This window comes from Heloderma suspectum, chromosome 1 (assembly GCF_057233095.1).
Source record: "Heloderma suspectum isolate Gila_16-S chromosome 1, 16-S_ref, whole genome shotgun sequence".
In the NCBI taxonomy this organism is placed as follows: domain Eukaryota; kingdom Metazoa; phylum Chordata; class Lepidosauria; order Squamata; family Helodermatidae; genus Heloderma; species Heloderma suspectum.
The window spans coordinates 35,632,710-35,646,655 of NC_139458.1; the positions used below are offsets into that span (position 1 = coordinate 35,632,710).

Consider the following 13,946-nt stretch of genomic DNA (forward strand, 5'->3'; position numbering starts at 1 on the left):
AAAAGCACTGACACCTTGGATTCACTACAGAAGGCCCAGACCATGGGGCAATGTATTGGTTTCTTGCCTCAACAGCCTCCAAAACAGAGGCGTTGGTACTGGAGACCTTACACATCATACCAGCAACAACAGCCAGCCTAATTGCAACAGCAGTGATCACAACAGTCAGGCTCTGTAAGACTATCCCAACAATACAAGCAGCGCAACTGTCATGACAAACCAGACTCTAAAAACAAGCAGCATTTTTTACTCGAATACCCTTCTTGCTCAGCTCTCCAGCTGTCTTCCCATCTTTGGAACTCGCCTGACCTTTTCCTTTCCAACTTGGCATCAGATCACAAAAGATTCCTGGGTGCTCTCCATCATTCAGGAGGGCTACAGGATTGAGTTCGATACCTTCCCTTCTCTTGGTACCATGAAAGTTACAGCCCCATTTATTTGTTTGTTTGTTTATTTGATTTATTAGCCTCCCATCTGACCCAGCCACTCTAGGCAGTGTACAATACAAATAACAACGCAAAATACAACAAATTTACATAATCAACTGAACAAAACAACATTGCTCTAAAAAAACCCAATGCACCCCATCTCCCATTCTACACCAAGAGGTCGAAACACTGCTTGGAAGGGAGCTATCGTACTTGTACCTAGATCACATCATAAGGATGGTTTTTATTCCAGGTACTTCAGCATACTGAAAAAGGATGGAGGGCTCTGATCAATCCTGGACCTTCAAGAACTCAATCTCTACATCTCGCCCAGGAAGTTCTGCGTAGTCTCTCTGGCTTCAATTCTGTCTGTCCCCACCTGAGGAGATTGGTTCACCTCTATTGACCTCAAGGATGTCTACTTCCACATCGCCATAGAAGAACCACATCAGGCTATCTGCATTGGACCAAGCACTTATCAATTTTGGATACTTCCCTTCAGCCTCTCAGCAGCACCAAGAGTATTCACCAAATGCATGGCGGTGGTCTGTTCTTGTAGTGCATAGAAACCACGAAGAAGAAAGACAGGTTGCTACCTGCAATTGCAGTTCTTTGAGTGGTCATCTGTGCATTCACACAACCCATTCACCATGCCCTCTTCGGTGTCATACTTGAGTTGGGTACTGAAGGTATTGGCTTTTCTCTCAGTTCTGAGACCACAACATTGATCTCAAGGAACTGAGGGAATACGTGGGAGCCCACTGGGAACATGCGCACTGAGATGGTGTGGGAGGGTTCCTGCCAAAAATAACTCAGCTATAGAAGTTCCCTGAATTGAGGCTTCATGCAGGCACAGGGCCCATATGTGTGAATGCATAGATGACTACTCGAAGAACTACAGTTACAGGTAGCAACCTGTCTTTCCCTTCCTGACTTGTCTTAACTAATTCCATTGTAAAATAACTTACTTGGGCGTACTGATACGATTTGTAAGCATGCTGCATTATAATCAAAGTTGTAAAATACATACCTTTCCATACTATTAAGAGGGGGAGCCAAACTATCTTCCTGGCAATCCTATACCAACTTCCCTGAGAGTAATTCCCAGTGAAAATAATACCTACATCTGAGGGTGCTTCCAAATGGAGGGTCTTAGCACAAACAATCAGAAGGCATTGTGCAACTATTCTGTCTTATTGTAACAGATTTTCTCTGTTAAGAAAAAAGATGGAAGAAGCAGTGGTAAAACCCAGGAGGACTATGCAGAAGACATTGTCTGGACCCCCTGTAAAATTCCATGAATAAGACAGGATGATGGCATGATAAAAGCTTCATCTGGAAGAACACTGAATAGGCATGTGTAGGATATGTTCACAGAGTATAATGCTATCAATGGCTACTAGTCAGGATGGCTAGTATTTTATTTCCAGTATTGGAGGCAGTATGCCTCTGTGTACTAGTTGCTGGGAAACATGAGCAGGAGAATGCTATTGCACTCACGTCCTACTTGTGTTGGGCTGATAGCTTTAATCTCCACCAGCCCCTGAGTCCATCTTGGAGTTCCTTCTAACTTCCTTTCCAAACCACAAAAGCAAACTCACAGGAATTAATGACTTCTTTGTTCTAACTAAATCCAAGTTATCTCATCTATGTTTGTTAAACCAACAAGTAATAACCACCAGTTGGACAGATCTATAATAAATTTGCAGTTCAGAAATATTCATTTCTTCGTCTCTGACCTGTATAATGTCTTCCGAGGTAAACTAGATCTTTTTTCATTGTTAATGAATGTCCGATATAAAACAAAGATTCAGTCATACTGCTAAACATGTTTTAATATTACATGCATGAGCCTCAGGCTTGTACACTCCCCCCTCTCCTCCAGTGTGGAGAAGAAGATCGGAGGCATCCACTGCCATTTTAAACTAACTGCAGTCTCTGTTTTTGTCTGAACTGGGACAAACTGTTGTTAGTTTAAACTATGGTTTGTTCAAATAAGCAAAGATCAAACCTCATTCTAGTTTAAAATGGAAGCAGATGCTTATGATCTCCTTATCTTTTCCATGTAGGAGGAAGAGAGGAGAGTAGAAAGCAAGCTATGATTTATCATGTTCTATTGCCCCCACAGCTTGACTGTATTCTGTTAAATGGAAACTGCGAGTTCTTTCAGAGCAAAAAACCCAAAAGAACTTAGGTAATTTTTCTGAGCCAGACTGAGATCTCAGAAAAATTATGCCCATCTTGGGAGCCTTTTTCCTGTCCCCATTTATTCCTAGGGGGTCAAGAAAAAGATGCTGCAGTGGGTGGGGAACTAGTGGGTGGGGAACTAGTTCCTATAGTTCTATAGGAACTAGTGGATGACCTGCAAAATAACGAAAATTAAAAACTGTCATTAATAGATTTCTTTGCAACATTTTGTACATAAATGAACGTACATATGATCAGATTTTAAAATATAAAAATAAACCCTCATAAAAATGAAGGAGCAGGTGGAAATATAATTAGAAGTCCAAATGATGGTTTGGTTATGTTAAAGGATATTGTAGTAAGGTTGGTTAGTCCCTCTTTTGTGAGGGTTTTTTTTTTACGCTACTGGATATACACCCTGAAGTTCAGCACAAATTGAAACAAGGTATAGTATTAGATAAATCAGCTACTACTGGTGCACATAGGCATCAATTATTTACACTGCCTCATGTAGAATACTGCCCTGTCATGGGGCCTATTTGCTTTGTGAAATACCTAGAAGGGTGGGTTGTACTATTCTGAAAATTGTTTTAAAACAGGATCAAAAGTGGCATAAATATGTCTCTTTAATTAATCTTTTGAAACAAAATATGAGTTATGCTGTTGCAGAACTCAGAGTCAGAGAGACCACGGAGTGAAGGAAAAAGAGTTTCTTTATTTAACGCGCGGGCTTAAGGCTGGAATCATTTCCAAAGAGCCAAAAGCCCCGATTTACATCAGCACATTGTTTTTATAGATATTGTGACACATAGGAAAGGGCTCCTCCTCTCCCTCCTGTGTGGGGTTGCAGTCCTTAACATTTCTTCTCCTAGCACCATTGTTTATAATACAAGAAATGGGTTATAGGGTAGCCATGATAAGCAGAGAACAGAAGAGAACAGCAGAGAACAAGATATACAATTCTGTGACCGTAGCCTTTGTTGACAAGATAAGAAATTCCTGTGTCTCGTCAGCTTACAAACATATATTTCAGAGAGCAAGAGCTCAGCAAGAACATGAAGCATGAGGCTGCATGAGGCTACTTAGTCTGACCCCCGATATGGCTGCTACATTCCCCCCTTAAATGCATAATTTCATTACAATTATAGCATTTCATTACGCAAATAGACATTCTGGTTTGCGAACCATAACACAGGACTCTTATAGCAACCCTCTTACTTAATATCTTGTTGAGCTATTAGAGCGTAGAGGGCGGCAGTTTTACTAGCCAAGACATAAAACAGATTGGTTAAACAGCGCATAAGACAAGGAATGTAAAGGCATAACAGTATCTCTATGAACAACACTGGTAGAATTAGGATGAACAATGCCTTAAGCCAGCTAAGATCTGGAAGCCAATGGGTTAACCAATTTAGCTAATTGTTTTGTCCCATTGTTATGTCAGCCACTATATTACGCATGCAGATTATTGATTTGAACATCTACAGCATTACTATTATTAGTCAAATTAAATGATGGAGGAGAAAAAGATTAAAAAAACCTGTTTGCAGGTATATCTCTTGGCAAACAAAAATGTTTTACTCCAGTGATGTTAGCCAGGTGAAGCCAGTAATTATCAGCAAATCGCTGGGACAGATTTCCCTCTCTAGGGGCAGACCCCCCTTTTTCGCACCTTATTAAGGAAACTCTAATACAGCACCACTAACACTACAACAGGCATATTTGATCTTCTTTGGGATCTGACCGTACGCTGGGCAGCTATTCACCTGGCTAGCTGCAGTAAGGTCTAGTCCCCTTCTTCAGTTCTCCAGTTGCAGGTCTGACCGTACGCAGGGTGGACGGTCTCCCGGTGTGCCCACAGTAAGGTCTAGCCTGAGTCTTCTTACTGCTTTTTCAGAATAATTTTTAAAGGATTTTCAGCTACAGTCCACTTTTGCTTTTTTTTTTTTTGACTTGTGTCCAATGTATCCAGGGTTTAACTCCAGCTACTTTCATAGCTGTGGGGGTGGAAAGTATAACAGTTTTCGGTCTTCTCCACTTGGGAATTAAAGGGTTATTTTTTCCCTCTTTAACCCATACTTTAACTCCTGGTTGGAAAGGATGAACTTCTGTGATGGGAATTGGGGGCTTATTTTCTAAGACAAAGCGATGCTGGGCTTGAAGAACTTTGCCCAGTGTATGGACTTCTTGTTTAAGGCTAACGTTTGCTTGCTGTTGATGCCACTCCAGTGTCAATCATGAAGTCAATGTCACGGCCCCTCTCAAGCTGTCTTCTCTCTCACCCGTTCTGGCTCCTTTGGTTTTCTCTTTTGTGTATTTGATTCATTTTATTTGGGCATTCATGCCACCAATGTCCATCTTGTCTACACTGGGAACACTGTGCCTCTGCTGGGTCTTTTTTTATTTTTTCTTCGTCCACGTCTTCTTGGGCCTCTGGGTCGAGGGGGGTATACTGGCGATAGGCATCTAAAAGACGCTCTAAGTACGCTCTGGGGCCTCGGTGGCACCTTGCAGCACTTTAGACACTTTGGTCATATTAACTGACTTCTTCATACCTGCCTTCATGGCTTCTAACAGCAGGGTTTGATACTGGGTGAGGCGCTTTAGCTCCGCTTGTGATTTGCGATTCCAGCGGGGGGGGGGGGGTGGTTACTTACAAGGAGACTTTATTGGGTAACTTACAGCACACAGGCGTACCTAATGGTTGGATCAGAAAGCTTCTCTGAACCACGAGCTATTGGGCTAAATGGGTTTTATACCATACATGTTACCCATGAGGCAGCACAACACTAGCAAGCATTTTTAGCATAGGCTAGAAGTGTTTGGTTCTCAGGCACAGCTTTCTGTACACAAACTTCGCTTCCCAAACAAAGTGCTTGATAACACCTTCACTCATTAGTATGGGAAGAGAAATCTCTCTTTCTTTTGCTTTCTTTTTCTTGCTGATCTGCCTGTATTGCAGATCATGTTTCAAACTTTTTACATAAAACTCTATGCACCAGCCTTGTCTCTTTATTTGTCTTTTTCAAGTTAAACTCACTTACTTAAACCTTTCTGCCCTACACTAGTCCCAGTGATGCACATTTGGGATAGGCTCTTCTTCTCCTTCTAGTTACATTTTCTTCATCTTAAAGAACTATTACATTATTGTGGCTACTTTACCCCAGGTAATAAGCTCTAGGCATAATCAGCTGCTTCTAATTCACCCTGGGGGCAACTATGGCCACGCTTCTTCTTTACAAATGTTTTTTCTCTTTGCCTCTTGCCTTCTCTTTCTTCTTTTTTTTCCCTCCCTTCTCTATCTGTCTGCCACTTTCTGTATTTCTCTGTCTTTTTCTACTTGCCTCTGTCTTTCTCTACTTGTCTTTGTCTTTTCTCTTGTCATCCATTGGGAACCACACTCAGTATCATTTGGAGTTGCAACTAACACTAATCTGCAAATATCACATATATTTTATGATATTTAAGAAATCATAAAATATACACAACAAACTTTTTCTGCAATTTAACACAATGAATGGAAAACACTTCTTGCATGGTAAGGCATGATGGAGCAGATCCAGCAATTAGCGGGGGGGGAAGCTCTCTGGGCTATTTATCACTAGACAAGCTAGCCAGGGATTTACGATATCACACACACACTCACACACACCTCTTTTCTTCTCTCCCCCTTTAACTTGGTACACGAAAGCAAAGTGCTGAAACTCAGGACGCTGGGGGCTTTTGGGCATCGCCTTATACTTGCATTTTTCAGGCAGCCATTAATCTTCTTCGGGGAGGCAGTGGGGTGATTTGCAGGACTTCAAAGGCAAGCTTCTTAGTTTGTTTGTATTTGTAAATCCCAAGCTCGAAGCAGGACACGATGAGGTACAGGGCAGCTAAATTTTTGCTTTGGCACGGGCAACAAATAACTCGGGTCAGCTTTCTTCCCTGGGGTCTCAAACAGGAAAACAGTCTTAATTTAAAGTTGTAACATCACTGACAGCGTCAGCTACACAGATTTCACTGTTTTTTAAAGACAGTTACTCCAATATCTTCTTTTCTTCTCAATCAGGTTGGGTTTCCCAGCTTACACAGTTTATTGCAGCTTCCAGGAGCATGGTAGTAGCGTAATTTTGGCTTGGCCAGGAACATGCTATCTGGTTTCTCGGTCTCTTCAGCACACACACTGAGGCAGTCTAACACTGGACTCTCAAATCAGTGAGATTTCTTCATTGCAGGGAACCCACGGCAAAAGCTTAACGGTTACGCTCTTCAGAAATCATATAGCTGATGGTCTACAGGCTCTATGAAATTCTAGGACAGTTCAAAGCTAAACACGGCTACCTTGACAGAGATCTTCATCGTGGTCTTTCCGCTTTATTCTGCCTTGGGACAGTCTTTTGGCACACTTTTCACTCGAAGAGGGGTCTAGCCTGTGCCCTGGGGACTGATTCTTCACTTTTATTCCCCATTTTGCTCCTTCATCTTCTGGGTCTTCATTTTCAGTTTCCATTTCTTAGGGACTTCATCTCAATTAGGCGAGGTGATGATGTTGCACAACTCAGAACGTTGTGGGCAATTTTCCTGCCCCCCCCCTTTGGCGCGCTAGGCTAACAGCTACTTCTTCGGCCTCACACTCCCACGCTTCGTTAAAAGCCAGGCTGTCCTGCAACATTTCTCTAATTAACAGCCTCAGATCTTGTTCTTTTTTTTCTCTCAGCTCGACCTTGAGCTTTTTGCTGTTTCCTCTCTCTATTCTGAATCTTTTTTTAAAAAAAATCTTTTTCCTTCTTTTTTGACATACATCTCAAGGGGGTGCAAGTCTTGCTTCCTCCACCTCCCATAGCCTCCCACTTAAGATGAAGACGGACACAAAGAGGGAAGGGGATTGGTCAGCGAGTAAGGGGTCTCACTGACCGACACAAAAGGAATTTCACACCACGCACTTTGCTACTGGCCTGGGCACCTGGACGGTCAACGGTATGCAACAGAAACCACAGTAGCCACTCACACAATCATCAATTTCACCACTTCATTCATATGTCCCTGCCACCCACTTTCCCACTTTTCCACTAGAGCAAAGCAGCTCCTTAGTGCCCTGCTGAGTACTGATGCCTGCTCGGGGGAGTGATCAAGTCCCCCCTTCCACCCCCAATCGGGTGGGTCACCTTTTGTATACGTATACTAACACTGACCTTACTTCCGAAGGCGGGGCCCTCTTTTTTTCTGCCCAGTGGCCTTACTCCCGAAGGCGGGGCCCACTTTTTACTCCATATACTTGCCTTTCTCCTGAAGGCTTCCAATGTGGGTTTCAACTCAATTGCAGCTGCAGTATGGGCAGGGCTCAAGTTCCTTCCTCCGCTTCCCAAGGTTCTCTTGCCGCTCGCTGCCATTTGGGCGGTCCCGGCGCAGGCTTTCTCCCGTTCACCCGACAAAAAGGTCGGTGGCACCAAGAAAGGGAGGCATGCGCCAAGCCCTCCCTCCCGGTGCGGCGATTAAGAGCAGGCAACTGCCACCTCTCTGTCTCAGCGCCTGCCACATCCGAGTCACGGCACCATTTGTGTTGCAGAACTCAGAGTCAAAGAGACCACGGAGTGAAGGAAAAAGAGTTTCTTTATTTAACGCGCGGGCTTAAGGCTGGAATCATTTCCAAAGAGCCAAAAGCCCCGATTTACATCAGCACATTGTTTTTATAGATATTGTGACACATAGGAAAGGGCTCCTCCTCTCCCTCCTGTGTGGGGTTGCAGTCCTTAACATTTCTTCTCCTAGCACCATTGTTTATAATACAAGAAATGGGTTATAGGGTAGCCATGATAAGCAGAGAACAGAAGAGAACAGCAGAGAACAAGATATACAATTCTGTGACCGTAGCCTTTGTTGACAAGATAAGAAATTCCTGTGTCTCGTCAGCTTACAAACATATATTTCAGAGAGCAAGAGCTCAGCAAGAACATGAAGCATGAGGCTGCATGAGGCTACTTAGTCTGACCCCCGATATGGCTGCTACAGTGCTTTGAAGAATTCCTTAACTTGGGTCCAAATTCTACACATTAGGGCAAATGTGCTATTTACTTTGTATTGTGACATTACATCATTCTATGTTTCCCCGTCTTGGCTCTATATCAGTAGCTACAAATTGCAGAGAAACTTGGCATGCTGTGTTGCGTCAATACAAGCTAAGTTCTAGTAGATTCTATGTGGGTGGGGAACTAGACTCTCAGTGGCTGTTTTCTGCAGCAGCTACATATTTGCCATAATGTCTTATTTGTCCCGGTGTGTCTTACAATGCTACCAACTTGATGCTGGAATATTTTTGTGTTTTCTTAGCAAACTTGACAGGCCATTTAGAGAAAGTGGGCATTGAGAACTTTGAACTCCTGAAAGTTCTTGGGACAGGAGGTAAGAATTAATTTAATTTATTAATGAAACATGTAAGTATTGGGTTTTCAAAATATTCACTAAATAGAATTATATTTTATAGAGATTTGGTATTGTTTGATGGGCTGGTAATATTGAGTATTTTAGCTTTTTCAAAATGTTCACATTTTCAGGATCATGTTCTAGTGAAAGATACTGGGTGTGCAATTAATGAAATGTAACTAGGTACTGCAAGATGAATATCCATATGTGTTGGAACACATTTCATTTATCACTTATTCTGAACCTTGGAAGGACAATCTTGTAGGGAACAGATTGTATGGGTACAGCCTGTGCAATCTATATACAAGTGTTTCCTTAGATTTATATTGAGAATAAGGGTGCTTCCAGATGAGGATTTTATTCTGCAATGACCCTGCCTCATTCACAAAAGTTTATGGTGGGTCCAGATGTTATCGTCCTCCATTTGTAACTCTCCCATGTTTTTCCACTGCTTTGTCCATCTTTTTCTTCCCACAAAAATATCAATTAATGAGGAAAAGACAGAATAGCTGCACAGTGCCTTTTGATGGGTAGCACTAGTAACCCTCCATCTAGAAGCACTGTAATTGATAGTGGAATCTGCAGTGTTGTGATTAAGAAACTGAGCTATGAATCAGGAACTCCCTGGTTTGAATCTTGCCTCTGCCATGAACTAGTAGGTTTGTTAGGCAAGCTCCCACCAGCTCAGCCTACCTGGCCTCAGATCCTCAGGTGAGGCTCTGCTACCTACCTGAAATCCCATCCCAGGCTACCAAGCATTTGTGGGAGGAGGTGCCTGGGTCCTCCCCAAATGGGGAAGGTGCAGGGCAGCCAAAGCCTCAGGCTGCTTTCCTCCAGTGAAGCAGGTTCCCTGCCAACATGCCAGGTGGAAGAGTGGTCCTTTACCTGCCACTTTGCTCAGGGAGGCTTGAAGCTGTGCACTTAGCTGGCGCTTCTAGGAGCAGGCTGAATGCCAAGTTTGGGGTTCAGTCAGCTACTGCAAGTGCTTGCTAAGCATGCTTCACTTATCCTTCATGACTGCAACAAAACTTTGCAGTGTATCTTCATCTTCTAACAGGAATGCTCCAGCTATGCCCTCCTCTGGGATACTCCATTTTATCCCCCCCATCCCATTATTTGGTTTTCTTTTCCCATTTTCATTCAGGATTCTGTGGCTATTGAGCATGCACAGCTACCACTGAGCTTTTTTTGAGGGAGGGGGTTGCCCACTTCAATTTAAGTGGGTTTGCCCACTTAAAACAATTTTGTTTTTAATTGTACTTCTGCAAATCTGGGTTCTCCCAAGCATGCTAATACCATTCTCTTGTTTCTCAGTTGCCCCATTTTGACTCCATTACTGTCCTTTTCCTCCATCTGAGTTTGCTATTAGAAGGTGCAAAGGTCTTACAATTGTTGATTTGGCAGAGCCCTAAACCCCATTGCTAATAATAATATTTAATGATTTATTTAAGTCAACACCCTGAAAAGATGTTTTGGGGTACAGAGATTTTAGTCATTATTTTCCATTATCATTTTCTTGGAAGTAACCTGATCTGGGCATTTTGCTCCGTTGTAAAGTTGGAAACGTGATGGGAATTGGATACTATAATCCCCAATTGCTCAAATGAATATCTATATTTTTAATCTATTTTAATCTATTATACCTGTGTAAAACTTTTGGTTTTAGCCTATGGAAAGGTATTTCTGGTGAGGAAAATAAGTGGCCATGATGCTGGCAAGTTATATGCCATGAAGGTACTGAAAAAAGCAACAATAATTCAAAAAGCCAAAACAACTGAACATACAAAAACGGAACGACAAGTACTAGAACACATTCGACAGTCTCCATTTTTGGTCACTTTGCATTATGCTTTCCAGACAGACACAAAGCTTCACCTCATTTTGGGTAAGTTCCTTAAAAAAAAATAATAAAGACATGTCTTTACTGAACTGAGGGCATTTATAAGTACTTTCTGACAAATCAGAAGGAGGTATGTGTTGAAATTGTATTTACGCAATCTAACCAGTGCCAACTGTGTGGCTGCTTAGGTAAGCTTTCTGTCTTCAATGCTGGCATGCCCCAGTTCAGGTTTCACAGATGTTAATACATCCAGACAAGGCTGAAATCCTCTGCTCTTTCCTGACTCTTTCCCCTTAACAACATAGCTTGTGACTTTTGGTTTCTGGTTTGCTGCTGCATATATTTCAGTGCATAACTGCAATCAAGCACCTGTTAAGTTTTAGCAACAGATTACACATAAACGCATGTAACTGAACCGAAAAGGCCCCCTTTTTTGTAGGCAAAGCTGCTTTGGGTGGAAAGCCATTCCCAGACTCTCTGGGCTCCTTCACATGTAGCTTTTATCCTGCTATTGAGATTACTCACAGAAGTTTGTGGGTCTTTTTCATGATGTCGTTAACCTCCAGGGCACATCCAGAGGTATTTCCTACTTATTTAATCACAAAAAGATCCGGAATTAATGAACTTTTTTTTTTATTTGGAATGTTATGTGATTAAAACAGCGACTAGATGGCACTGTTTCATTGAGTTCTATGGAACCTTGAAAATTAAAAGCTTTCTCTCTCAGCAATCACGTGATCGCTGTTTGGGAGCTCACGATAAACATGGAAAGGCTCCAGAACGGGAGGACTGTGGAGGCTTTCTTTAGTGTAAAGGCAGCCGCTGTTTCTCAGCTCCACATTTTTCTGGCCAATGCTAGTGTGAAAAATAACTGGACTTCCATGGGTGGAGGAAGCTGTCATGGAGATTTTGAGCAGAGAAGTGGCAGTCAGAGAAAGGGTTAATCACCTCTGTGCTTTCACTGCTTCTACACTTAAAATTCCTTCCTCCCAAAGCAGCTTTCCCTGAGGGGAGGGGAGCCCATCAGGGTTCAATTAGACACATTTTTGTTTAATGTGGTCTGCTGTCATCTAAGCATAACCGAGCAGGACCATACTTGAAGGACTATAAATGTAAGATTATTAATCTATAGATGATATCGCTTTCTAATTTCAAAAAGTAATTTAAAGTTACTGTGAAATACTAAATAACTCACATTCTTGTATCTTAGATTACATAAATGGAGGAGAACTTTTTACTCATCTTTCACAAAGAGAAAGATTCACCGAAGATGAGGTACGAATATACACTGGGGAGATCGTATTGGCACTTGAACACCTACACAAGGTAAAACCATGTTTTCAGCTTTCCCGAGAAATTCCACTGTATGGAAAATACAGTGTGGCAAAAGGGAAAAAAGTCTTAGAATGTGATTATATAAACATTAACTATAACATGCTGTTTGCAATGTGGTGGGGTATGAAGGAGGCCTCTTGTAAACATGCATAAGCCTATGGGTGCATGTAATAAGACTCTATTGTACTCTGTATTTCCATGAAATGTATTTTGGATTGGGCTGAAGGACCATAAGCACTGTCATAATTATTCTGTTCTTAACTCATCAGCTTTTTAATGTGAATAATCACACTTGTTCAGACATCTAGTAATTTTAGGCTTATTTTTTACTTTCTATGTGAAATACATAGTTTTACGCTCAAGTACAGTTTCCTCATACTTATTATAGGCATTTATTTCAATTTAACGTAGTTTATATTTGGAAGATACTGTTACATGCCTATCTGTGAGCACCTTTTAATATGCTTTATAGTATATAATGGGTTTAATATGGTTTTTTCAGTTAGGAATTATCTATCGTGACATAAAACTTGAGAACATTCTTCTTGATTCTGATGGCCATGTGGTGCTGACTGACTTTGGCTTGAGTAAGGAATTTGTTAGTGATGAAGTAAGTATCTGCATGTCAAGTGATTGTGTAAATGGGACAAGAAAATACAAAAGTTGAAATATTTGCTCTCATTAAAATCTTTACACAATTTGCCCTGTAAAGCTGATGCAGATGTAATATTAACTTGAGACAAAGGGATCAGGATTGGGCTGTCAGATAGTGACTGGGTTCACTCAACATGACAACCCACACTCATGATTGAATGTGGGTTGTCATTGAACTGTGGGGTTGTGTTGTGTGAACCCAGCCGTGCTAACAAACCCTGGTTTGTTAACCACAAACAACACATGAAGAGAAACCATGGTTTGTTGTTAGGTTGTAAACTATAGATTGTTTGTGGTTAACAAACCATGGTTAATGTAGCTGGGTTCACACAACACAGCATCCCGCAGTTCAGTGACAACCCCCACACAGCCCATACTCAACCTTGAATGAAGGTTGGCATGTAGTATGACTCCAGCCATTGTGTGCATCCCAGCTTCACCTGCTCCTCTATCCCTCCCCCCCCCCACATGCACATACACGTGCACACACAAGCACGTACACCTGTACTTCATTACATTTGACTGTTAACTTTGCTTAAAATGAACCTCAGGATGCTTCTAAATCATGTTTCAGAACTTGGGTTTAGGAGTGTCCCTGAGTTTTTCTTCACTAAAATTATTAATTGTCTCACATAACAGTGAATTAGGGTAGAAGGAGACAGGGATTTTTACATATGTGGGAAGAGGGACAAGATTTCATTCTGTTTGCACCAGCCCATAAACTTCCTTGTTTTTCCTGTTTCAAATTCCCTTTTTTTTCACTGAAGACTCTAAGCAACCCTTATTTGTACTTCTATTCATATGCATGGTTTTCTGTTTTCTGTCTGTGTACTAATGATGGCCTTCCTGCACTATTCTGCCTTTTTCCACTGGTAGTCTAGAGATTACATCTCCCATGTTTTAGCTGCTTCATTACTTTCTGCTGGTAAATATACTTCTCACATACAGTAAATAACCTTCAGTACATACCACCAGGTAGAGATGGCAACACTTTGTTCATAGAACTACCAGTGCAGCTAGAGTAATAATGAAAAAAAATCACTGGACAGTAACTTTTTATTAAACTGAGGTGTTGTTTATGGTTTTTATTATATTGA

The 13,946-nt window shown here is 41.7% G+C and overlaps 1 protein-coding gene across 2 annotated transcripts in view; it reads left to right on the plus strand.

Moving 5' to 3' along the window:
- Window positions 1-13,946, plus strand: part of RPS6KA5 (ribosomal protein S6 kinase A5) — a 58,493-nt gene that overhangs the window by 22,547 nt on the left and 22,000 nt on the right. For both annotated transcript variants that reach the window (XM_084840785.1, XM_084840789.1), the window contains exons 2-5: window positions 8,928-8,999; window positions 10,687-10,905; window positions 12,071-12,186; window positions 12,698-12,805. In XM_084840785.1, the coding sequence (XP_084696911.1) occupies window positions 8,928-8,999; window positions 10,687-10,905; window positions 12,071-12,186; window positions 12,698-12,805 (515 nt within the window). The remainder of the gene's footprint in view (window positions 1-8,927; window positions 9,000-10,686; window positions 10,906-12,070; window positions 12,187-12,697; window positions 12,806-13,946) is intronic.